The following is a 26,881-nucleotide window of genomic DNA, read 5'->3' on the forward strand; positions in this document are numbered from 1 at the left end:
CTCCCCTCGGCACAAGGAAGTTCCTCCCCGGGAGAGGGGAGGCTTGTATCCAGCCCCTGCTTCTGCCCGCTCTTCTGCCTTCTTGTTAGGGTCACTTGGCTCAGCCTCCCTGCAGCTGTGGCCTCCTGGGAAACTCAAAGGCTCGAGAGGATCTGGAAATCAGCTGGAAGAGTCTTAAGGCATGGGAGTTGGCAATGCCCTGGACAAAACCATCCAGAGGGAGAAATCTTTACAGAGATCTCCTAAGCCTACAAATGGCAAATATTCTTCAGTCTCTGTCCTCCTTCTCGATCACTCAATAAAAAGGGAAGGCAGGAGGTATTAGCAGGCGTCTGGTCCAGGGCTGCATCTGCCATGAAATCCTGTGATTTATGAGACCCAGGAAAGGCTTTCGAGTCACACTTGAAAGGAATGCAGGGACGGGATTTCCTGCTGCAGTGCCTGGATTTCAGCCCAATTAGGGAAGACTTTAGGAGGAACAAATAAAGCCGTGGTGCAGAGGTGTGGCTGGTTCAAATATTTCAGCTTGAGGAGGCTTGGCTGCGGGTGGGGAGGAGAAGCAGTGGTTTTTCCCGCTCCAAGTCCACATCGAATCTTATTTTTATGTTACATTTTATTGCTTTCCTAAAAAATTATTTTACAATTAAGAATTTTTGGCCGGGCACGGTGGCTCAAGCCTGTAATCCCAGCACTTTGGGAGGCCGAGGCGGGTAGATCACGAGGTCAGGAGATCGAGACCATCCTGGCTAACATGGTGAAACCCCGTCTCTACTAAAAATACAAAAAACTAGCCGGGCGTGGTGGCGGGCGCCTATAGTCCCAGCTACTGGGAGGCTGAGGCAGGAGAATGGCGTGAACCCGGGAGGCGGAGCTTGCAGTGAGCTGAGATCGCGCCACTGCACTCCAGCCTGGGCGAGACTCCGTCTCAAAAAAAATAAATAAATAAAAAGGATTTTTAACCTAAAGATAGACAGAACTCAGGTACCCATCACCCTGCCCTCATGGCCACGAACCCATTTCCTCCTTCCAGAATATTATTATTCTGGGCCAGGTGCGGTGGCTCACACCTGTAATCCCAACACTTTGGGAGGCTGAGGCAGGTGGATCATGAGGTCAGGAGTTCAAGACCAGCCTGGCCAACATGGTGAAACCCCATCTCTACTAAAAAGACAAAAATTAGCTGGGCATGGTGGCGCATGCCTGTAGTCCCAGCTACTCAGAGGAGGGTGAGGCAGGAGAATTGCTTGAACCAAGGAGGCAGAGGTTGCAGTGAGCTGAGATCGTATCATTGCACTCCAGCCTGTGCAAGAGAGCGAGACTGTCTTAAAAATATGTATATATATATATATATGCCTGGCATGGTGGCTCACACCTATAATCCGAGCACTTTGGGAAGTGGAGGTGGACGGATCATGAGGTCAGGAGATCGAGACCATCCTGGCTAACACAGTGAAACCTGGTCTCTACCAAAAATACAAAAAATTAGCCAGGTGTGGTGACAGATGCCTGTAGTCCCAGCTACTCCGGAGGCTGAGGCAGGAGAATGGCATGAACCTGGGAGGCAGAGCTTGCAGTGAGCCGAGATCGTGCCACTGCACTCCAGCCTGGGTGACAGAGCAAGACTCCATCTCAAAAATAAATAAATTATTCTGAAGCGACATGCAGACATGATATGATTTCATCTGTAAATATTTTAATGTGTATCTCAAAAAATATGGACTCTTTTCAAGAAACATCCGGCCTTGTACTGATGAAAAATGTTCTCTAGACTGGGCGTGGTGGCTCATGCCTGTAATCCCAGCATTTTGGGAGGCTGAGGTGGGTGTATCATGAGGTCAGGAGTTCAAGACCAGCCTGACCAACATGGTGAAACCCCGTTTCTACTAAAAATACAAAACTTAGCTGGGCATGGTGGCGGGCACCTGTAATCCCAGCTACTCGGGGGGCTGAGGCAGAAAATTGCTTGAACCCGGGAGACGGAGGTTGCAATGAGCTGAGATCGCGCCACTGCACTCCAGCCTGGATGATAAAGCGAGACTCTGTCTCAAAAAAAAAAAAAAATGTTTTCTAAGCTGGTCATTTCTTGTGCAGGAGTCACCATCTGTCCTCAGAGCTGGTCAGTGGACAGGACAATTGGTCCTGTGCTAGGCACAATAATTCAGCTCCAGCCAGACCCTGCAGTCTCTTACTCTCTCTTTTTAAACACTTTAATTTTATTTATTCATATTTTATCTTATTTATTTATTCGTTTTTTTGAGACACTGTCTCGCTCTGTTGCCCAGGCTGGAATGCAGTGATGCGATCTCGGCTCACTGCAACCTCCGCCTCCTGGATTCAAGCGATTCTCCCACCTCAGCCTCCCGAGTAGCTGAGATTACAGGGACTTGCCACCACACCCAGCTAATTTTTGTATTTTCAGTAGAGATGGGTTTTCATCATGTCGGCCAGGCTGGTCTCAATCTTATCTTAAGTGATCTGCCCGTCTCGGCCACCTCACAAGGTTATTTTTATTTTTTAAATTTCTATTTTATTTTATATAGAGATGGTGTCTCATTTTGTCGCCCAGGCTGGTCTTGAACTTCTGGCTTCAAGCAAGCCTCCCACCTTGGCCTCCCAGACTCTAGAGTTTCTAATCAGAAGACCATCATGGAAGAATAGGGGAGGGGCCCCGGCATGCTCTGGGCTTGGAACCTCGTCTTAGCCTCTTTATCTTAAGCCTTGGTCTAAAGCCTTCTTTGACTTCCCTGCTGAGTCCAGATCACACAAGCCCTGAATCTCCTTTGTAGCATTTAGAAGACTGCGTGACTACACAGTTGATCTGTGCCTGTATACCTACCATCTTGCTCTCAAGAGTTCAGTGCCTTAAAGGCAAGAGTCCTGTCTTGTTCGCATATTATCCCCAGCACCTACCACAGCTTGTAGCACATAGTAGGTGCTCACATCAGCCTTGTGAAATGAACCAGGGAAGTCAGGGGACCTGGATTCATTCACTGGATGTTTACTGAGCACCTACTCTGCCAGCCACTGTGCTAGATGCAAGGGAGACAGCAGTTGTAGAAAAGGAGGGGAAAATCTACCTTCTCAGAGCTTACATTTTACTGGAAGACAATGAATGGGCAAGGAGATGGATGGACATATGCTATGGTACCAAGCCTTTGCTCCACTCTCACCTTGCTGGATGACCTGGGGTACGTTACTTCACCTCAATGAGCCTCAGGGTTCCCTTTTTATCAAGTGGAGAAGTAGGATGAGACAGTCTCCTTAGAATTGAAGGCATTCCCAGGGGATCTTCAGGGGCTCCTCAAACCTTGAAGCATCTTGCACCCAGTGTCAAAGCTTTAACTGCGCGAGGACCCTGTTTGTTGCTTGGACTTGAGCCCAGGGTTGTGTGGGCCGGAAACCTGATGCTAGTGTTTTGGGAAAAGCATTGGCTCCGATGATTGCCAGGCCCCACCCCAGCGCAGATCATCGGGGACCCGTGTTTCTGCATCATCTTTCCCTGTTGGTGAACAGGCACCTTGTAGGCACTTTGATACTGAGTTCTGGCTGAATCAGAACTTCTTTTTTTTTTTTTTTTTTTTTTTTTTTTGAGGCGGAGTCTCGCTCTGTCGCCCAGGCTGGAGTGCAGTGGCGCGATCTCGGCTCACTGCAAGCTCCGCCTCCCGGGTTCCCGCCATTCTCCTGCCTCAGCCTCCCGAGTAGCTGGGACTACAGGCGCCACCACCACGCCCGGCTAATTTTTTTGTATTTTTAGTGGAGACGGGGTTTCATTGTGTTAGCCAGGATGGTCTCGATCTCCTGACCTCGTGATCCGCCCGTCTCGGCCTCCCAAAGTGCTGGGATTACAGGCTTGAGCCACCGCGCCCGGCCCTGAATCAGAACTTCTAAGGTCACTGCCTAGGAGCTGGGGTGCCTCTAGCCCTGGGCTGTGAACTCCTGTCTATCCTTGTTATTCTCACCAGAACCTGAGGCTCAATGGAAGATAAATGGCAGGAGTCAGAAATATGGAGGTTGGTGTGTGGGGAAGGGGTTTGCCCCGGGAGCTCCAGCATCCCTTGTGGGACCAAGAAGCAATGAAGTGGGGTGGTTTTTGTCTGAGCTTGTGCAGGAGCCTCTTTTTTTTTTTTTTTTTTTGAGACAGAGTTTTGCTCTTGTGGCCCAGGCTGGAGTGCAATGGCGTGATCTTGGCTCACTGCAACCTCTGCTTCCCAGGTTCAAGCAATTCTCCTGCCTCAGCCTCCCGAGTAACTGGGATTACAGGCATGTGCCACCATGCCTGGCTAATTTTGTATTTTTAGTAGAGACGGAGTTTCTCCATGTTGGTCAAGTTGGTCTCGAACTCCTGACCTCAGGTAATCCATCCACCTTGGCCTCCCAAAGTGTTGGGATTACAGGCGTGAGCCACCGTGCCTAGCCGGAGCTCTTTTTTCTTTTCACGGCCAGCCTCACTCTTGCACAGCCACGATCCTCACTCACTAGCTAGGTATCCCAGTGTTACAGGGAAAATGTCACTAAAAAGCTGGATGTTGGGGTTCTGGAGTCAGGCTGGACTTGCCTCCGATCTCAACCCTACTGTGTGGAGTAGCAGCGGAATCCTCCTGTGCTGCTGGTAGGACAACCAATTTGCAGACCAGTTTGGCAGTTTCTTGTAACATCCCCTTATCATGTGACCCAGCAATTCCACTCAGAGGGATCTACCCAAGAGAAATGAAAACTTAGGCCCACACAAAAACTTACACACAAATGCTTATAACAGCATTATTCATAATAGCCCCAGACTGGAAGCAAGCCAAATGCCCATCAACTGAAGAATGGATGTAGACATCTGTGGTCCATCCACGCAACAGAATATTACTTGTCTATAAAAAGAGATAAATCACCAGTGGACATTACAACATGGACAAACCTCAAAAGCCTTATATCACATGAAAGGAGCCAGCCATGAAGGGCGCATGTAGGATTTCATTTAGATGGAATGTCCAGAAAAAGGCACATCTGTGGAGTCAGAAAGCAGACTGTTGGTTGCCTAGGGCTGTAGGTGGGAAGGAAGACTGACCACAAACAGGCAACAGGAACCTTTTGGGGGTGGTAAAAATGTTCTAAAACTGGCTTGTGATGATGGTTGCCCAAATCTGTATATTTACTCATCAAACTGTACACTTACAGTGAGTAAATTCTATGGTGTGTAAATTATACCTCAGTAAAGCTGCTAAAACATGCAAAAGAAAACCAGAAACAGCCCTTGCTCCTTCCTAGCTATGCGGCCTGGGACAATCAGCTCCACTTCCTTGAGCCTCAGATTATTTATCTGTAGGATGGGAATGTAGTAAGGGAACCTCTGAATAAGCATATAGGGAGAATTTATGTAACAGAAGTGCGTGGAAAACCCTTAGCTGGGAGCCTGGCACCTGGACAGGGCTGTCAGTCATGGGGGCTGTTGATGTCATTTTCGTGGATCCAAAGAGACTATGGCCACAGAGCTCCTCCTTGCTGATGGCTGGTAGTGGCTTTGTTCACTGGGCATTTCCAGTGCTCAGCATTCACTATGCACTGTGAACATTCTCTGAGCATCACAGAGAAGCAAACAAAACAGAGCCCTTCTGCCGGTGTCGGCACCCTTTGGGGAATCAGAGGAGAGGACAGGTGGTTGCAACCCAGCGTGATGGGCACACGGGGCTGTGGGAGCCCAGGGAGGACACACTGACTAGACTGGGTATGGGAGGGGCTCAACAGAGGCTGCTACCCTTGTGTCCTCGACTGTCTTCGAAGGACATTTACTTCCGTGAACTCTGGTGAGGCTGATTCTGGTACAGGCCAGGGCAGGAAGGGCTTTCCAAGAGAAAAGGTCCCCAGCAGCGTGACTTGAAGGTTTTTCTGAGCCTATTCCACTTTTTTCATTTCACAGCTGGGGAAACTGAGGGCCAGAAACTGAGGTAGGAACTGGCTAAGGTCTCCGGTGGAAGTGGGATTTGAACGCTGCTGACTTTGAAGCCTGTGTTAGTTTGGGTCCTCCAAGAAGCAGGCACCAAGACAGTATTGGACCAGCAGAGATTTACTGGGGACACACCTGTGCAGGTTAAGGGAGGGGCAGGAGCAGACAGGGAGAGCCTTCAGACCGCCATGCAGGGAGGAAGAGGAGGAAGGAAGGAAGGTCGGGCAGAAGGAGACTGAGACACAGCACGGCTCTAAGACCGTTTGGCCAGGTCAGTTGGAAGTCTCCAGTGGACCATTGACTGTTGGAGGAGTTCCTTGTCTCGCAGGAACGAGTGGCACTAGTGCTCCGGCATGCTAGGTCCTGGCTGGGAGCAGCCTAAGGGAAGCACGGCTTCAGTGCAAATGTGGTGATAGATCCAGGGGGTGCCCTCTGAAGTTAATCTGCTCTGCTCCCCTCAGCAAGGTCTTCTGAAGGAGATCTGAGTGGTGCATTTCCATGGCCACCACAAAGCCCAAGTTCCTGTGGCCTCCACCTCCTGGTGTGTTCTGATGAGAAAAGCTATTTGTTTCAGGACAGGACAGCAGCAAGGTTTTGAGCTGGAAATGGAAACGCTTAAAGACATAATCATAGGGACCACTTCCCAGGTACGCACTTGTTAATGTATCATCTCTGTGCTGAGCCCTTCAAATACGTGATTCTATTTAATCCTCACAGCAACACAATGGGGTGGGTGTTATTCTAGTCCCCATTTTATAGATGAGGAAACTGAGGCTCAGAGAAACCCTCAAGTTGCACTGCTGGGGACCTGTGAAGCTACTGAGTGGCTATTCTAACTGCTGCACATGGACACATAGTGACCTGGAGTTAGGATGTGTTTTAGTCAAGACTCCTAGACGCCAGTTAGAGAAAACCAAATTCAAGCTGACTTAAGCACTGGCCCACATGAACTGAAAACTCCAGGGGCAGTAGCTTCAGGCATGGATGGATCCAGGGACTTGAATGACGGGGACCTGCACTCTTTCCATCTCTTTGCTCTGTCTTCCTGTCTTTTGACGCCATTCTCAGGCATAGTCGCTTCCATCTTCAGACTTCTTTTTTTTTTTTTTTTTTTTTTTGAGACGGAGTCTTGCTCTGTCACCCAGGCTGGAGTGCAGTGGCCGGATCTCAGCTCACTGCAAGCTCCGCCTCCCGGGTTTACGCTATTCTCCTGCCTCAGCCTCCCGAGTAGCTGGGACTACAGGCGCCCGCCACCTCGCCCGGCTATTTTTTTGTATTTTTTTTTTAGTAGAGACGGGGTTTCACCGTGTTAGCCGGGATCGTCTCTCGATCTCCTGACCTCGTGATCCGCCCGTCTCGGCCTCCCAAAGTGCTGGGATTACAGGCTTGAGCCACCGCGCCCGGCCCCATCTTCAGACTTCTGCCCTTATCACTCCTCTCCAGACAGAATGAGGCGTCTCTTTCCCAGTCATTCAAGTGGAAACCTAATATAATTGAGTCTCATTGGTTCTGCCAGAGTCAGGAGTCAGTCCTGCACTGAACACTGTGGCTGGAACAGTGGGACAGGTTGATTGACCAGGCCTGGGTCAGGTGGCCATTCCTGGAGTCCCAGGGTGGAGAGTGGGTGGGGTCCACCTCACCTCTCATATGGACTGGGGGTAGGGACGATGGTAACCTCGGAAAATTGGGGTTCTGAGACCAGAAGAAGGGGAGATAGAGTCTGGGCAGGATGGGACACACATGCGGGGGACCTAGTGGGAAGGGTGGAGGAGCTCCTGGGTGTGGTCTGCTGGCGTCTGAGCCTCTCTGCACACTGGGGTAGGTAGAAGTCTTGCAAGCCTGACCGTCCCTCCACTTCCAGCGTCTACTGGGACTATGCCATGACCATCCGCCTGGAGGAGATTGTCTACCTGCACTGCCACCAGCAAGGTAGGGACTGTGGGGACAGGAAGGGGGCTGTGATCCTCTGATCCTCTTGGATCGCCTGCCTGTCTCCACCCCTGCCTATTCATTAGCGTTGTATGACAGTGATATGGTGGACACCCCATATTACCTGTGCCACCTTGGGCAAGGGACCTCGCCTCTCTGTACCTCAGTTTCCCCATCTGTAACATGGGAATTACAACAGGACCCTCTCATGGGGTAGTTGTGAAGATGAAATGATGGATGTTAAGGGCTCAGCATGAAATCCACCTATGGCTATGGCATTAGTTGCTGACACTAAGCACTGATAATGCTTAGATGACTCTGCCATCGATCAGCTGTGTGACCTTGGGGGAAGTTACTTAACCTCTCTGAGCTTTGGTTTCATCATTTGTAAAATAGGCAATAATAGATAGGACTCTTAGGGATATTGTATTTCAATAAGACAGTGCCTCTAACATGCTGTGGTTGTACTCAGTAAGTGCTCAATACATGCTAGCCAGAGTCAGCTACTGTCCGGAGACAGGGGACGTTGAAGGCTTCCATACAAAAATAGGTCGGGTAGATTTGTAAAGGATTCCTGAGGAGCGTAGGGTGCTAGGGGGCATCTTTTTCTTTTGGTGGTTAATGTCAGGAAGGTCAGCTTGGTTCTTCTTGACTTTGTCCTGTAGTCCCCAGTCAGAGGTGGATGGTGGGTGAGATGAGAGAGACTCCGGGGAGGTAAAAACTGCTCCTGACCTTTGCCCAGGCCTTTCCCAGAGCCTCAGAGCAGGATCCCTGGGTCTGGCTTGGCACCCCTGGGGGATGTGTTTGCAGGAAGGGGCTGTCACTGTGCCTCATAGTGACTTCCCAATGGGTCTTCTCTGGCTGCTGGTGGCGGCAGTGGACAGCGGCGGGACAGTGGTATTGGTCAGCCAGGACGGGATCCAGAGGCCGCCCTTCCGCTTCCCCAAGGGTGGGCACCTCCTGCAGTTCCTCTCGTGCCTGGAGAATGGGCTGCTCCCGCATGGGCAGTTGGACCCGCCACTGTGGTCCCAGCGGGGTAAGGTGAGTGATCATGGGGACCCGGGGAGGTTGGGGTGGAGGCTGGTCACAGAGAGTGGTTGTTTTTGCCTGTGTGCCCTTATGTGGCTGTGTGGCCTCATGCGCTCCCCACTGATACCCTCAGACTAAGCAAGTTGTGGGGACAGGTGTGTCCCAAGGATCTTGCTTTGGGACATGTTCTTGCAGGGCAAAGTGTTTCCTAAACTACGCAAGCGAAGCCCTCAGGGTTCTGCCGAGTCCACATCTTCAGACAAAGACGATGACGAGGCCACGGATTACGTGTTCAGGATCATCTACCCTGGCATGCAGTCGGAATTCGGTGAGCTGCTCTGTCCCGGGCCCTGGGGAGTCACCTGCTAACTGATGCTGAAAATGATTCCAGGTGTTTAAAACTAGAAGATGACAGGTCTGGATTCTGGGGCTAACAGGAAGATCTGGAAACAAAGTTGGTTTCTTGGTAGCCTCAGTTCCCCCCCAAATAAGAACAATAACCACCCTCTACTTGTCTAATAAAGACACTAGGAGAGGTGGCCTGGGGTAGTGGCAATGGCATAGGTTCTGGAATCCTGGCTGAACTTGGGCAAGTCATCTCAGCCCTCTGTGCCTCAGTTTCCTCATCTGTAAAATGGGTATGTTCATAGCACCAGTTACATAAGTCATTCTGGGGATCAAACGAGGTAAGGCGGCCGGGCATGGTGGCTCACACCCATAATCCTGGCACTTTGGGAGGCCGAAATTTGGGAGGGAGAACTTTGGATTGCCCGAGCCCAGGAGTTTAAGACCAGCCTGGGCAACATGGCGAAACCCTGTCTCTACAAAAAATACAAAAATTAGCCAGGTGTGGTGGCATGCATCTGTGGTCCCAGCTATTTGGGAGGCTGAGGTGGGAGGATCACCTGAGCCTGGGGAGGTCGAGGCTGCAATAAGCCGTGATTGTGTCATTGCACTCCAGCCTGGACAACAAAGTGAGGCCCTGTCTCAAAATAAATGCAAATTAAAATATTTTTAAAATGAGATCAGGCATTTCACACACATACAAAATACTCAAATGTTGTTGTTGTTAATATTCTACTTCTCGTTATTATAAAGAGTCAATGAGATGATGAAATATTCATCGTAGAGCTCATGGAGTAAGGCCTTGCACACAGTAGGCCCTCAGTAAGTTGTAGTCAAACTTGACACCAATAGAGGCGAAGCACATGAGATGATGGTGAATGGCAAGCAGGTTGCACGGTGCCTTCGTGACACAGATGCGTAGCAAATGGAAGTTCTTACTGCTAAGAGCGTCATCATTGCGGGGCTATTGTGAGGATTCAGTGAATTAAGATTTGAAAAGTACTTAGAAGAGGGCCTGGCATTTATGAAGCATGGTATGGGTGTCTGTTAAACAAATCAGTATTGAGTGGTAGGCTCTTTCTGTTCACTTCATTTTATTTAACATGCAGCGGCCCTGATGTTCCCATCCGAGGATAATGGCTCTGAGCCTCCCTTTGCTGAAGCAGCCACGTGCTGGGCAGTGAGAGGCTCTTTTGAGAGCAGATGTCCTCCTGGACAAGGCTGGAATCCCTTAAGCACTACAGAGTGTCCTGAAGTATACATGACTATGTCTGTTCCTGCCCTGGATCAGGGCCTCCCAGCCACTCCATGGAACCAGGTGCTCAAAATCCTGGCCAGACACCAAGGCTCTTGTGGGCCCCAAGGCTGAAAAGGCTCCATGTATGAGGGTGAAATCCCTTGGGATGCTGAGCCAGCTACTGTCCTGTTGCCCGAGAACTTGGGCTTCCCACCCCTGTGAAGACCAACATTCATTAAGAGTTCCACTTGAGAGCCTGTTATCAGAGAGGGCTAGATCCCCTGTAGTTGCCTTCCCAGGAAACTCCACAGCTTCTCATCCAACAGGCAATGTGCACACTCCCGCTGGGAGCTAGGCAGAGTGCTGGGTGTTTAGTTTATTTGGAGATTCTCCATGTCATCCTCCTGTGGCTTGATGAAGGCCAGTGGAACAGACACTGGCTGTGCTCACCCACAACCTCAGCATTTCTCATTCTGTGCATGCTGTTCAGCTACCAACTGCAGCTCTCTGTCTCAGTATCTCTTTGCCTGAGGGTTTTCTCTGGCCGCAAGAGTCCCTTCTGGCCAGGGATGGGGCATATTTGGAAGCATCAGGGAACCAGTGCCTCCCTGGAGCAGCCCTCAGCTCATGGCTGATAGGAGTTAGTGTATCAATGTCCCAGCTCCCTCTCCCTTTGTGAGGCAAACTCTGACATACATGTTCTGCACAGACTCCTAGAGCTTCCATGGGAGATTAAGCATAGTTACCTCTATTGGTAACTTGCTTGGCGACTAACCCTTTACTCCCTCCCCTTTTCTTGTTTTGTCTCAGTTTGCCCCTCCCTTACTGATGTGCCTTTGGAACTTGCACTTGGATCCTCATCTGCCCTTGAGGAAACACCCAACTAATTCAGTTTATCTAGAATTGGACATCTGAACCTTAGTGTTACTGTCATTTGGGATGGAATAATTCTTTGTTGTAGGAGGTGGTCCTGTGCATTGTGGGATGTTGAGCACCCGCTAGATGCCAAGTAGCAAACTTACTTTGCTCTAAGTTGTGACAACCAGGTATGTCTCTAGGCATGGTCAGGTGTCCTCTGAAGGGTGGCAAAATTGCCCCTGGTTGAGAGCCATTGGTTTAGAGAAAAGAATGCATCACTGTATTGAGCTCTGCCACTGCGGTGTGGTTAAGTGACCTGTCCTCCGCAGACCTCACTTCCTTCTCTGTAGAATGGGGTAACAGCACTCCCCACCAGCATCATATTCTGAGGAATCAGCAAGATCATTCCTAAAACACCTGGTGACCTGACATGGGGCCTGGCGCTTGGCAGATGCTTAGTAAGCAATAGCAGATATCGTGTCTTGAGTGCCACTGTGTGCCAGGCCCACTTCTGTCCATTGTCCCGCTGTCCCTATCTTAATTCATTCCGTCCTCACCATAGCCCTCCCAGGTTGTCATCACCATCCCCCATTTTGCAAGGAGGAAACTGATTCACAGAAGGGTTAAGCGACCAGTCCAGGATCACATAACTAATTCTTGTCATGGCTGGGATTTGAACGTAGGAGGTCTCGCTCCAGAGCCTGTGCCTGTAACCACCACTCCATGCGCATCGTTTTGACTGGCAGGGAGCAGGCATTGTGCTTTCACTGCCTTCATTCTCAAGGTCAGCTTCAACCCACATGGAAATGGCAACCGCATCCTTGGTTGATTTTCTGGGGCTTGAGCCTCACAGGCTTAACAAAAACAGTCATCTTACGGTTTCCATCTGTGACAGGTTTCTATCTGTGAGAGGTATGAAGTTCTTTCTGAAAGAGGGCCTAAATCAGAAGTCAACAAACCCCTTTTCATGGGCCAAATTCGGCCCATTCACCTGTTTTTGTAAATAAAGATTATATATAATCTCGCTCTGTTGCCCAGGCTGGAGTACAGTGGTGCAATCGTGGCTCACTGCAGCCTCGACCTCCTGGGCTCAGTTGATCCTCCCACCTCAGCCTCCTGGGTAGCTGGAATCACAGGCACAAGCCACCATACCTGCCTACTTTTTTTTTTGATTTTTTGTAGAGATGGGGTTTTGCCATGTTGCCCAGGCTGGGCTTAGAGCTTCTGGGCTCAAGCAACTCATCCGCCTCGGGCTCCCAAAGTCCTGGGATTGCAGGAGTGAGCCACCTCCCAGCCCCTTGATTGTGTTTCTATTGGATAGTGCTGGTCTAGCGTGGGATTTCTCAGCCTCAGCACTGTTGACATTTAGGGCTGAATAATTCCTTGTGTGGGGGTTGCCTTGTGTACGATATTGAGCAGCATCCCTGACCTCCAGCTACTAGACAACAGTAGCACCTAATTAATCCCCAAGGCGTGAAAACCCAAAGTGTCTCCAAACATCGACAGGATTGCCCAGGTTGAGAACAGGTGGTGTGGAGAGAAGTGCCTATGAGAAACCAGCTGAGGTAGAAAGAGTAGGATGACAGTCAGGTCCTCAGGCCAGGCACAGTGGCTCACGCCTGTAATCCCAGCACTTTGGGAGGCTGAGGTGGGAGGATGGCTTGAGCCCAGGAATTTGAGACCAGCCTGGGCAACATGGCGAAACTCCATCTCTACAAAAAATTTTAAAAACATGAGCTGGCCATGCTGGCACGTGCCTGTAGTCCCAGCTACTCAGGAGACTGAAGATGGAGGGTCACTTAAGCCTGGGAGATCAGGGCTGCAGTGAGCCACGTCTGTGCCACTGTACATCAGCCTGGATGACAAAACAAGACCCTGCCTCAAAAAAAAAAAAAAAAAAAAAAAAAGAAAGTCAAATCCCCTGAGTTGGGATCTTGGCTCCTCTGCTTATTAGTTGGGTGGTCTTGGGCGTGTTGCTTAAACTCTCCATGCCTCAGTTTTCCAGTCTGTAAAAGGGGATAATGATAGTACTGTACTCAGTAGGGACAGCTGTTGTTAGGGGAAAGAGGAGAGGGACTTCGGTCAAAAAAGACTAGATATGTCCTTATCTTAATTCATTCCGTCCTCACCATAGCCCTCGCAGGTTGTCATCACCATCCCCCATTTTGCAAGGAGGGATGACTTGCAAATGGCCTACTGCCTGGCAGGGCTTTGGGTGATTAAGTTGTGCCATCATTCTGAGCCTCAGTTTCTTCTTCTGCAAAGTGGAAGAGGAAGGATGCATCCCTCACAGGGTCGTGAAGGACAATAACTGGTTTCCTTAGGTTTGCTCAGGTCGCAAACTGCCTAGCCTGACACTCAGCACATAGTAGGCACGTTATAAAAATCGGCATTCTTTCTTCTAATTGAACACAGTATATGTGGGATCTGTGTGGAGCCAGGGAGGGGGAGGTTTGGAGCCCCCAGAAACGGACTCTTCCAGCTATCTCAGTGTCCTGAGATGGCTCCGAACCCCCACCTCACTGGTTCTTTCTGTTTTGTATCTCAAGTTGCCCCCGACCTCTTGGGCAGCACTTCCTCCATCTCTGTGGGCCCTGCCTGGATGATGGTTCCTGCAGGCCAGTCCATGCTGGTGGTGGCCAGAGGGAGTCAGTGGGAGCGAGCCAGATGGGACACTACTCTCCCCACGCCGAGCCTGAAGGAGCAGCCCCCCAGTAATGTCTGGGATCTCCCCTTCCCTGGGGGCTGGGTGCCAGCCACCTCTGCCATGTTGTCATTTGAGTCCTGGTCCCAAGGGAGGTGGAGGCAGGAAGGGAGATGGAGACAGAGAGATTGATGCCCTCCTGCTGTCTAGCCTCCACCCTATGGAAGGCAGCTTGCAGTGTGGTAGGTTCAGTAGCAAAGGGATCAATTGGTGTTACCTGTGTGGATGCGAGTGTGAGAGGCTGAGACGGAGGAAGGCACGGTTACCATGCTTGGGCTAAACTGGTCAGGGCACCCCTGAGATTGGCTAAGAACTGGGGCTATTTTTCTAGAACATTTTACAGGGGCTTACTGGTCTTCCTTGGCTAGCTCATGGGTGAGTTACATGGGGAAGAATAGTGTAACAAGCCACATTTGGTGGCTGCGAGAACTACATCATATAGCAGCTTCCTCTTCTGTCAGTGGGTAGGGGCTGACCTTGTCAGCTACGGAGCGCTGACGGCCAGAGGACCAGTTCCACAACTCCCCCTTACCTTGGGGCCCAAGGGAAGAGTCAGGGTATTACCAGCTGTCCTGTGGGGACCATGACATATGGGTGTGCCACTCTCTTCACTTCCTACAACAGGGATTACAAAACTAAGACTCAGCCTGGCGCGGTGGCTCAAGCCTGTAATCCCAGCACTTTGGGAGGCCGAGACGGGCGGATCACGAGGTCAGGAGATGGAGACCATCCTGGCTAACCCGGTGAAACCCCGTCTCTACTAAAAAATACAAAAAAAAAAAAAAAAAAAACTAGCCAGGCGAGGTGGCGGCGCCTGTAGTCCCAGCTACTCTGGAGGCTGAGGCAGGAGAATGGCGTAAACCCAGGAGGCGGAGCTTGCAGTGAGCTGAGACCTGGCCACCGCACTCTAGCCTGGATGACAGAGCGAGACTTCATCTCAAAAAAAAAAAAAAAAAAAAAAAGAAAAAGAAAAGAAAAAGAAAACTAAGACTCGTGAGCTAAATTCAGCCCCATTCTATACCAGCCTATGAGCTAAGAATGGTTTTTCAATTTTTAAATGATCCAAAAAAGCCAAAAGGAGAGTAATATTTTATGACATGAAAATGATATGACATTCACATTTCACTATTTATAAATAAAGTTTTATTTATTTTATTAGAATGTGCGCATGCTTCCTTTTTAACATTTTGTTTATGGCTACTTTTGTACTACAACAACAGAGTCAAGTGCTTATGACAGAGACCAAATGGCTTGCAAACGCTAAAATATTTACTAGCTGTCCCTTTGCAGGAAAAGTTTATGGGTCCCTGTTTTAAAGAAAATAAAGCTTTTGCGCCTGTCTAGGACTACCAAGAGACCAGGAAATTGACTATAGAATTTGTAATGCATGTGTCCCCAGTATGTTTGTTATGTGGCTTTGTAGACACTGCAGTTTTTACGAAGCTGAGAAAGAAAAATAAAGGAAGCTATGAGTGCTGTATCCTAAGAATGGCTGGTCAGGAATCACCAGTGTCCACAAGTTGGGAAATCAGAGTCTGTTGAATGTACTTGCTGTATCGAAATTGCTTTAGAAATACAGATTTGAGAGCTCTGTCTCCAGGATTTAGTTGAGTAGGCCAGAGTGTGAGGCAGTCATATTGCTTTTTAACAAGCCTCCCACATGATTTTAGGGAGTCGCTAATATGTTTGAGACCCACTTGGTGGAGCAGCTTTAGCCTCAGAACCATGGACAGCGCAGGTGCCCTCTTCATCAGCAGGGGCTTCACTGGGTCTCTGGCACTTGGGTGCCCTGCCTCATCTGTTAAGTCAGGCTCCCTTCCATCTCACCCGTGAGGCCTGTCTCTTCTCCAGAATCATCCAGCAGCCTCCCCTTCCCTCCTGCAGCATCCTGTTAGTATGACTAAGTGACAACATGGTGAGGTTTGGCTTCCTGCTCTGGGATTGGGCCTCTTTCCTTGGCTCTTGGCTCTCTGTGTCCTCTTCTTCTCTCTTTGGCTGTCATCAGCTCTGCCCATCTCTCAGGGCCACCAGATTTTGGTGGTGGCTTTCATTGGATCAGGTAGACTCAAGGATGTTCGGGGCTGCTGTTTCCTACTGTCACCTTCAGGGTCTTTTCCTATCTCTGTGCTGGCTGGGGCGGGTGAACTGCTTGCTCTGGGGTGAGATTTCTGTGACCCACATAGGCTTAACCAGGGTGATTCTTCTGCCCCTCCTTCTATCCACCACAGTGCCCCAGGATCTGATGGATGTCTCCGTGAGCAACCTCCCATCCCTATGGCAGCCCAGTCCCCGGAAGTCCTCCTGTTCCTCCTGTTCACAGAGTGGCTCGGCTGATGGTGGCTCAACCAATGGCTGCAACCACGAGAGGTATGAGGAGCCTGAGCTGCACATGGAGGGAGCTGAAGGATGTACCAGAAATCTGTAGATGCCCATATCTTACCCTGCACTGAATTCAGAATGAAATAACCTGTGGACTCAGGCAGATATAGGTTAAATCCTGGCCATGAAATCCTAGCTGTTAGAGGGTCACATGTATTAGTCAGGATAAACAAGGTTATGGTGCAGTAACAAACAGTCCTAAAATCTCAGTGGCTTTTTTATAACAAAAGTTTATTTCTCGTGCATGCTGTGTTTCTATCATGGGTCATCTGGTGCTATTTTTTCCACACTAAAGGGCCTGGGCAATGGAGCAGCTACCATCTTGAATGTTGCCAGTCACAGTGACAGGGAAAGGTAACTGCAGAGGTTGGAACCCACAATAAAAAGGCTCTGCCCAAAAGCAGCACATGTCATATCCACTCACAGCCCATTGGCCCCATCCACAAGGGGACAGCAAGTGCAGTCCTACCATACACTTAGAAGGCAGAATAATCCCAGAACTCTAATTTAATGACAACCACATCTCAGTTTGCGCCTCCACACAGTGGGAATTCCAGTTCTTACTTTATATGGCTGTGGTAAGGACCAGCTCAGGTAATGGTTTAAAGTGGCCAGAATGTGGCACCTGCACATGGTACTGTTCAGTAAATGATACTTCCTGTTTTGTTGTATAAAGTTAAATCTCAAGCTCATCTCCTGTTTGCCCATAGATCTTTCGTCTCTTTGAAACTATTCAGCCAGTTCATGAGACTGGTTTTGTTTTTACCTGGTCCGACCTGGCCTGGCCTGAGAGAATGGAACCCTTTTGTCCTTGTGGGGCTTCTGTCCCAGTGGATGGTCCAGTCATCAGCCATAGGATGTAAGGGGTGGGAGTCGGCATCAAATTTTTGAAGTCATCCAACCCCCTGGTTCCTCAGGGTGTGGTCCGTGAACCAACATCAGCACCTGGGCAAATTCTGAGTCTCTCATCCCAAACTTCCTGAATCAGAACCTGTATTTAACACGGTTTCAAGACCATGTGTATACTTTAAAGTTTGAGAAGTGCTAATATTACTGGAGATTCTTTTTTTTTTTTTTTTTTTGAGACGGAGTCTCTCTTGCCCAGGCTGGAGTGCAATGGGGTGATCTCAGCTCACTGCAACCTTCACCTCCCATGTTTAAGCAATTCTCCTGACTGAGCCTCCCGAGTAGCTGGGACTACAGGCACGCACCACCATTCCTGGCTAATTTTTGTGTTTTTAGTGGAGATGGGGTTTCACTATGTTGTCCAGGCTGGTCTCGAACTTCTTTTTTTTTTTTTTTTTTTTTTTTGAGGCGGAGTCTCGCTCTGTTGCCCAGGCTGGAGTGCAGTGGCCGGATCTCAGCTCACTGCAAGCTCCGCCTCCCGGGTTCACGCCATTCTCCTGCCTCAGCCTCCCGAGTAGCTGGGACTATAGGCGCCCGCCACCTCGCCCAGCTAGTTTTTTTTTTTTTTTTTTTTGTATTTTTTAGTAGAGACGGGGTTTCACCGTGTTAGCCAGGATGGTCTCGATCTCCTGACCTCGTGATCTGCCGGTCTCGGCCTCCCAAAGTGCTGGGATTACAGGCGTGAGCCACCGCGCCCGGCCTGGTCTCGAACTTCTGACCTCAAGTGATCTGCCTGCCTCGGCCTCCCAAAGTGCTGGGATTACAGGCATGAGCTACTGCACCCGGCCTGAAGATTCTCTTGTTGTGCATCAGAATCACCTGGGCTAGGTGGCAAGACATACCAGTTCCTGGACTACTTCCTAGAGGTCCTGACTGAGTAGGTATGTGCAGGACCCAGGAATCCACATGTTGGAGAAACTCCAAGTAACTCTTGGGCTGATGGTCCATGGACCAGTGAGAAAGGCTGCTGTAACCCATTGCCCCCTCTCCTGTTGTAGCATCTGCTTACACACCTTGAGTGATGGAGAACTCACTACCTTGCAGAAAGCGAAGTCTACAGTGGGAAAGCTGTTGATGCGATCCTATTCTCACGTAACCTGAGCAAGTCTGAGCCTCACCAACCTGAGGGCACAAAGGGGGACTCTTTCCTGCTTAATGTTCCTACCTGCCTCCTTATGCCTAAGTGGAGGACTTCAGCTATGCTCCTCCTGCCCTGCCCCACTCTACCTGTTTTTCTGGATCTCTCCTGGGATGTCCTGAGAACAAATATGCAGATATTCTTCCATTCTATCCTCTATGAGAGTGTACAACACTCCCTTCAGTGTCCTGGATTTCTCCAACAATGCTAGAATCTGACTCCTCTCACCTCTTTTAGCCAAAAAATTCCCAAAAATTCTCACACAAAGGGAAGCTTTGAGATGTCACCTACTTAGCAATCAGCCAGATTCCGAATCCCAATTTGGTTCAGCTTGATTCAACTGGATCACTTTAGAAATCAGAACGCTTTCTGCAAGGGATAGAAACCCACTTCAAACTGGTTCAAGTAAAAAAGGAAATGTGTTGGCATAACTGAGAAGTTCAGAGACACAGTGGCTTCAAGCATGGCTGGATACAGATGATCGAAATAGGAATCTCTGTTTCTTCAGCTCTTGGCTCTGCTTGCCTCTATGATGGTTCCATCCTCAGACAGGCGCTTCCTATGCAGTGGCAAAGATGGCTCCCAGCAGCCACTGCCTGATATCCCACTGGCTTAGAAACCCAAGCAGAGAAGTGTCTGTTACCTAGTAATTCCAACAAAAGTCCCAGGGCTAATTCTCACTGGCTCAGGTTGGGTCACATGACCATCTCTGCCCCAATCACTATGACTCCAACCTGAGTCCTGTAGTGGGCAGAGTCATCCCCATGCAAACCACACAGACAGAGAGTTGTGGAGAGCGTGATTTCTCAGGGGAATATTGGGGCTGGTAGCAGAAGAGGCGATAATGCTGTACAAGTAGAGATAATAGGTGCCCTCCCTACAGTCCCCCTGATTGGTTGATTTTAATCTGCCCTCTAGAGATAACACATGGTTACCCTCTCCAGAAAATCTGGGCTGTGTTTGGATCTATTCTAAGCATCTCCCTCTTTTTCCACCTGCAGGGCTCCCCTGAAACTTCTCTGTGACAATATGAAGTACCAGATCCTCTCCAGAGCCTTCTATGGATGTACGTATAGGGCTTCATTGCCAGTGTGTCTCCGTGGAGCAGCTATTGGTGCCTGCTGTATGCCAGCAACATCAAGAGATACTGGCTCTGGAATTTGGACCTCTCCTTCTCTATTCCCTAAATGTGTGGTTTTAGTGACATTACATGAACCTCTGTGAGCCTCAGTTTCCTTGTCTACTGACGGGAGAAATTTTATCCCTGGGTCCTGACAGTGGGGTCCCCTGGGGGCAGAGATTTGGTTTAATCACCACTGCATCCCCAGGTGCTGCAGCAGAGGACTTGTTTTCAGGATTGAATGAGGACCACGTAGAAAGCCCCTAGCGCCTGGTATTGCATGCTGTAGATGCTCAATGAATGTCAGTTTCCTTCTCTCATGAGCAGAAGCTGCAGCATGAGTAAGGTGACCTTATCCCTCCCCCAAAACTTAAATATTAAATTCATAATACTTGTGTTCTGATTATTTCCATTTAACAGATGAAGACACTAAGGCACAGAGAGGCAAAATGACTTGTCTAAGGTCACACAGCTAACAAGCAGCAGAGCTGGGACTCAGATCCTGGCCTGTCTGACTCCAAAAGCTTTGTGTTTTCCTCTCTGCTGTCTTATCTTTTCTTTTTTTTTTTTGAGACAGAGTCTTGCTCTGTCACCCAGGCTGGAGTGCAGTGGTGTGATCTCCGCTCACTGCAGCCTCCGCCTCCCGGGTTCACGCTATTCTCCCACCTCAGCCTCCCGAGTAGCTGGGATTACAGGTGCCCGCCACCACACCCGGCTAATTTTATGTATTTTTAGTAGAGACGGGGTTTCACTGTGTTAGCCAGAATGGTCTTGATCTCCTGACCTTGTGATCCACTCGCCTCGTCCTCCCGAAGTGCTGGGATTATAGGCATGAGCCACCATGCCTAGCCTTTTTTTTTTTTTTTTTTTTTTTTTTTTTGAGGGAGAGTCTCACTCTGTCGCCTAGGCTGGAATGCAGTGGCGTGATCTCAGCTCACTGCAAGGTCCACCTCCCAGGTTCATGCCGTTCTCCTGCCTTAGCCTCCCGAGTAGCTGGGATTACAGGCACCTGCCACCACACCCAGCTAATTTTTCTGTTTTAGTAGAGACGGGGTTTCACCATGTTGGCCAGGCTGGTCTCAAAACTCCTGACCTCAGGTGATCCACCCACCTCAGCCTCACAAAGTGCTGGGATTACAGGCATGCGCCGTCATGCCCGTCCCCGCTGTCTTGATTTTTCGGTTTTATTTCCCCAGCCTCACAGCCTATATGGGGAAGATAAAACGTGTGTGTATATTCAGGGATTCTAGAAATATCTTAATACAACCTGCATGGGCCTGTGAAACAGCAGTGGCGCTCACACCCTGAGTGCCTGGAGAGGTGGGGAGAGTGTGACTCCACTAGGGCAGGGGTTTTATCTGTTCTGTTACCACCCATCTGCAGTGCCTAATGCAGGACCTGGCACGAAGCAGGCTTTGGGCAAGTATTTACTAGACCCAAATGGAAGCTCTTCCTGCAGGAAGGGGTGGGGGGTTGAGATGGGTCTGGAACAATGTTGTTGGTCGATGTGGCTCATCCGTGACGGTGACCGAGAACCCGAGTTCTGGAGCGAGGTGGCCTGGTTTCAGATCCCAGCGATGTGACTTGGGCAAGTGACATAACCAGTTTGTACCTCAGTTTACTCCATCTATAATATGGAGATAATGGTCAGGCATGGTGGCTCATGCCTGTAATCCTAGCACTTCCGAAGGCCGAGGCGGGCGGATCACCTGAGGTCAAGATTTCGAGATCAGCTGGGCTAACATGGTGAAACCCCATCTCTACTAAACATACAAAAAAAATTAGCCGGGTGTGGTGGCGCACGCCTGCAGTCTCTGCTACTCGGGAGGCTGAGGCAGGAGAATCGCTTCAACCCAGGAGGCGGAGGTTGCAGTGAGCCAAGATCACACCATTGCACTCCAGCCTGGGTGAGAGAGCGAGACTCCGTCTCAAAAAGAAAAAAAAATGGAGATAATAGTAGTAACTAATTTCTAGGGTTGTGGGGAGAATGGGATGAGATAAGTTATGTAACTCTGGGAATAGCTCCTTACCATGCAGTGTGTGTTGTGTGTTAGCTATTATATCATTGTCATCATCCTCCTCCTCATCATCATCACTATGATTGTCTCTTTTGTTAAGGTTTAGTCTGCATTCTCCAGAAGGTCCAGGGTTCTCTCTGAGAATTGAGGATGAAATAGTCTTGGAGAGCCAGAAGGAAGGGGCACAGCCAGAGCAAACAGCAGAGGCTGGCATTTGCTCAGGCACTTTACCTAACATCCTCCAGGTGCCAGTGTGGGCCAGATAAGGGGTGGCACGTTGGTAGGCATGCTTTAAGAAGGCAGGGCCATCTTTGAAAGCAAACTTGGTGCCCCTTCAGCATCTCCCTGGTTACTGACTTAGGGGGGTCTTTTTAATTCGGCTGCAATTTTTGTTTTCTTTTTTTAAAATTCAAAATTTCTATTTTTATTTTATGTTTTTTTGAGACAGGTTCTCGCCTTGTCATCCCAGCTAGAGTGCAGTGGCACAATTACGGTTCACTGCAGCCTCTACCTCCCTGGCTCAAGCGATCCTCTCACCTCAGCCTCCCAAGTAGCTGGAACTACAGGCGTGAGTTGCTGGAACTACAGGCACGTGGCATCATGTCTGGCTAATTTTTTGTATTTTTTTTGTAGAGATATGGTCTCACCTTGTTGCCTAGGCTGGTCTTGAACTGCTGGGCTCAACAAATCTGCCCACCTAGGCTTCCCAAAGTGCAGGGACTACAGGCTTGAGCCACTGGACTGCCCTGTTTTTAATTTATTTTTTGATACATATATTGTGGTTGTACATATTTTAGGGGTACATAGGATATTTTGATAGATGTATCCATTGTGTATTGATCAAGTCCAGGTCATTGTGAAATTCATCACTTCAAACATTTATCTTCATTTGGGGAACATTATGGTTCTTCTTTTATAGTTATTTTGAAATATACAATAAATTATTAACTATAATTTCCCTACTATACCATCCAATACAAGAATGTGTTCCATCTAACTGTATTTTTGTACCATTAACCAACGTCTCTGCATCCTCCTCCTACCTCCTTCCATTCCCAGCCCCTGGTAACCACCAGTCCACTCTCTACCTCCATGAAAACTACTTTTTTAGATTCCATTGTAAGAAAGAACATATGATATTTGTCTTTCTGTGCCTCACATTTTTTGCTTAACATAACCTCCAGTTCCATCCACGTTGCTGCACATGACAGGATTTCATTCTTTTTATGGCTGAATATTCCATTGCATTTGTATACCACGGTTTCTTTATCCATTCATTCATTGATGGACACTTAGGTTCATTCTGTATCTCGGCTATTGTGAAGGGTGCTGTGGTAAACATGAGGGTGCAGATATCTCTTTGATTTCCTTTCTTTTGGATAAATACTCATTCAGCTGCAATTTGAACAGGAGTTGTCCACATTTCACATTCTCTTTCTTGCTGTATGGATTAGAGGCAGACAGAGGCACAGCAAGCCCACAGAGTCACTGGCCACCTTCCTTTCTGCCCCTTCTCTGCCTCTAGCCTATGAGTTAAATGCTTTGGCTTAGAGCAGAGAAGGGTGCCGTCACCCTGACTGAGGCTGAGGAAGGTGATAAGACTTCCCTGTGGTTATAGAGCTATTTAGCAGTCCAGCCAGCAAGTGCATCAAGCTCCATCTTCCTTGTCTGGAAAAGGGGAAGTTGACGAGAATTCACTGAGTCATGGCGTTTAGTAAGAACAGGAGTGGGCCAGGTGCAGTGGTTTGTGCTTGTAATCCCAGCACTTCGGGAGGCTGAAGCAGGAGGATCACTTGAGTCCAGGAGTTCAAGGCCAGCCTGGGCAAGATGGTGAAACCCCGGCTCTACAAAAAATAAAAAATTAGCCAGACATGCTGGCTCGTGCCTCCAGTCCCAGCTACTCAGGGGGCTGTGGTGAGAGGATCGCATCAGCCTGGGAGGTTGAGGCTGCAGTGAGCCATGATAATAATAAATAATAGAGCAAGACCCTGTCTCGAAACAAAAATTTTAAAAAATGGGGCATGGGACAGCACTTGGGAGGCCCCATGAGACAAGGTGAGGGGCTTCAGGTGGTGGATGATGACACTTGCCCTCCCTCCCTCAACAGGGCTGGCCTACTGCAGACACCTGTCCACCGTGAGGACCCACCTGTCAGCCCTGGTCAATCACATGATCGTGTCTCCGGACTTGCCCTGCGATGCTGGACAGGGGCTGACAGCCGGGATCTGGGAGCAGTACCTTCAGGACAGCACAGTAAGGCTTAGCCGGGCTTGGTCTGCAGTGTGCAGAGGCTCCAGGGGGGTCATCTTATTATCTGAGAAATAAGCCCAGGACTCGAGCTGATGTGCTTGGATTCTGCATATGCAAATTGGAGTTCCCCTTCTCTTCTTGAGAGTTCCAAGACCTACAGCTCACTTCCGCCCATGAGTAGGGAGATTGAATGGGAGGTAAAACATATGCTCACCTGGAAGTAGTAAAGAACAAATCGGTCTATGAGCATTTATTATTAAGTATCAGCTGGGCCGGGCACAGTGGCTCACGCCTGTAATCCCAGCACTTTGGGAGGCCCAGGCAGGTGGATCACTTGAGTTCAGGAGTTCGAGACCAGCCTGGCCAACATGGTAAAACCCCATCTCTACTAAAAGTACAAAAATGAGCTTGCCATTATGGTTGAGTACACCTAAGACTAAAGTGAAATAGGCTTTTAATATTGGAATGTGAATAGGTGAGAGGGAACAGGCCCCGGGGCCCTTCAGGGCAGCCTTCCCACCACGCATGTGCAGTTAGGACCTGCTGGCCCCGCAGCTTTACTAATTGTAGCTGCAAAACCTTTGCTTGAAAATGAAATTTTAGAAAGAAAACAGACAAACTCAGCCCCACAATGCATCACATACCTGTTAAAGTCATCCTAGTGTACACAAAAGATATTAGTGTATGATGTAGCAGCTAGAATTGTTCACTTTGGATTAATTTGCTTTCGATAATTTTTTTTTTTGAAATGGAGTTTTGCTCTTGTTGCCCAAGCTGGAGTGCAATGGCACAATCTTGGCTCACCGCAACCTCTGCCTCCTGGGTTCAAGCAATTCTCCTGCCTCAGCCTCCCAAGTAGCTGGGATTACAGGCATGCGCCATCATGCCCGGTATTTTAAGTAGAGACGGGGTTTCTCCATGTTGGTCAGGCTGGTCTCAAACTCCCGACCTCAGGTGGTCTGCCCACCTCAGCCTCCCCAAGTGCTGGGATTACAGGTGTGAGCCACTGCGCCCAGCCAAGAAATTTTCCTAGAGCTGAGTCAAGACTAATAATTGCAAGATAATATTTTCAAATAAGCACACGGCAAAAATGGGCTGAAAATTAATTAAAATATTAATTCATGATAGCCTGCCCTTTCTCTTTTTATAAAAATGGGCTCATCCTACATACTACATACGTTTTACAACTTTTTTTTTTTCACTTAACGATACACATTGAACATCTTTTTTTTTTTTTTTTTTTTTTTTTGAGACAGAGTCTCACTCTGTTGCCCAGGCTGGAGTGCAGTGGTGCAATCTCGGCTCACTGCAAGCTCCACTTCCCAGGTTCAAGCGATTCTTCTGCCTAAGCCTCCTAAGTAGTTGGGTACCACTGCGCCCCGCTAATTTTTGTATTTTTAGAGATGGGGTTTCACCATATTGGCCAGGCTGGTCTGGAACTCCTAATCTCATGATCTGCCCGCCTCAGTTTCCCAAAAGTGCTGGGATTATAGGCGTGAGCCACCGCGCCCATCTGAACACCTTTTTATGTGGGTTCCCATAGTTGTATCCCATACTCTTTTACATCTCTGTTGCATACCCGTGTAGGGACACATGTTCACCCATCGATGCGCAGCTGGAGAGTTGCCTGGGTTTGATTTTTTCATACGATGCCACGACAAATACCCAAGTGCCTATGACTTTGCTTATTCATGCCAGGATATCTGAGGGCTAGGTCGAAGAAGCAGGACTGCTGGACCACGGAAGTAGATCATAGAAGTAGATCATACCCCCAGGTAGATCATGGAAGTAGATCATAATGATACAGTTAGGGCGTTGCCAATTAGTATTCTAGAAGGATAAGTGCACAGGAGTTGAGGAATATTGGTGAGAAGATAGCTCAGGGTGGCCAGGTGTGGTGGCTTACACCTGTAATCCCAGCACTTTGGGAGGCCAAGGAGGGCGGATCACGTGAGGTCAGGAGTTTGAGACCAGCCTGGCCAACATGGTGAAACCCCATCTCTACTAAAAAAACAAAAATTAGCTGGATGTGGTGGCAAGTACTGGTAATCCAGCTACTCGGGAGGCTGAGGCAGAAGAAGCACTTGAACCTGGGAGGCGGAGGTTGCAGTGAGCCAAGATCACACCACTGCACTCCAGCCTGGGTGACAGAGCGACTCTGTCTCAAAAAAAGAAGATAGCTCAGGGTGGCTGGGTGCAGTGGCTCACACCTGTAATCCCAGCACTTTGGGAGGCTGAGGCAGGCAGATCACTGGAGGTCAGGAGTTCAAGACCAATCTGGCCAACATGATGAAACTCCGTCTCTACTAAAGCCACCTCCTGTTTTTCTGTTGACCAAACTCTTTGCTCCTCCCCACCCACCACAGAGTTACGAGGAGCGGGAGCTGCTGCGCCTCATCTACTATGGGGGCATCCAGCCTGAGATCCGCAAGGCCGTGTGGCCCTTCCTCCTGGGCCACTACCAGTTCGGGATGACGGAAACGGAAAGGAAAGAGGTCGGTTACCCACCATGGGCACTGGGGTCTTTCGCAACAAAAGGAGCCAGATACTGTGGGGCTGGGGAGCTCTGGTTTCATGCTGGACGAAGGAAGGGGAGGGAGATACGGGAAAGATGGGAACCTGAAGGCAGCGCTGTCCAATAGAAACATAACACTAGCCACATATGCAATTTTTAGGCTTTTAAATTTTGGACTAAGTGTAGATTCACATGTAGTTGTAAGAAATTAATGCAGAGAAATATCGTGCGTCTTTTACCCAATTTTTTTCTGATGGTAACATCTTGCAAAACTGTAAGGTAGTAAAATATCGGAACCAGAGTATTGGCATGGTATAATATACTCATCTTAATCAGACTTTCCCAGTTTTACTTGTGCTCATTTGTTTGTGTGTGTGTGTGTGTGTGTGTGTGTTTCCCTACAGTTTTCTCAAGTGTGTAGATCTGTGTCCATCACCACAGCCCACATGCAGAACATTTTTGATGTTATAAGGAACCCCACGTTGTCCTTTTATAGCCAGACTCACCTCCCCCGTACCCAC

At 49.0% G+C, this 26,881-nt stretch overlaps 1 protein-coding gene across 4 annotated transcripts in view; it reads left to right on the top strand.

The window, feature by feature from the left end:
• The window catches only part of SGSM1 (small G protein signaling modulator 1), a 119,728-nt gene that overhangs the window by 52,787 nt on the left and 40,060 nt on the right, over positions 1-26,881 (top strand). For 2 of the 4 annotated variants that reach the window (XM_015149942.3, XM_015149941.3), the window contains 8 exons: positions 7,794-7,861; positions 8,739-8,902; positions 9,086-9,218; positions 13,880-14,044; positions 16,263-16,401; positions 19,459-19,523; positions 23,703-23,848; positions 26,212-26,340. In XM_015149942.3, coding sequence (XP_015005428.2) covers positions 7,794-7,861; positions 8,739-8,902; positions 9,086-9,218; positions 13,880-14,044; positions 16,263-16,401; positions 19,459-19,523; positions 23,703-23,848; positions 26,212-26,340 — 1,009 coding nt within the window. The remainder of the gene's footprint in view (positions 1-7,793; positions 7,862-8,738; positions 8,903-9,085; positions 9,219-13,879; positions 14,045-16,262; positions 16,402-19,458; positions 19,524-23,702; positions 23,849-26,211; positions 26,341-26,881) is intronic. The other 2 variants (XM_015149944.3, XM_015149943.3) reach the window with 1 other exon arrangement.

Source organism: Macaca mulatta, chromosome 10, assembly GCF_049350105.2.
Source record: "Macaca mulatta isolate MMU2019108-1 chromosome 10, T2T-MMU8v2.0, whole genome shotgun sequence".
Lineage (NCBI taxonomy): Eukaryota > Metazoa > Chordata > Mammalia > Primates > Cercopithecidae > Macaca > Macaca mulatta.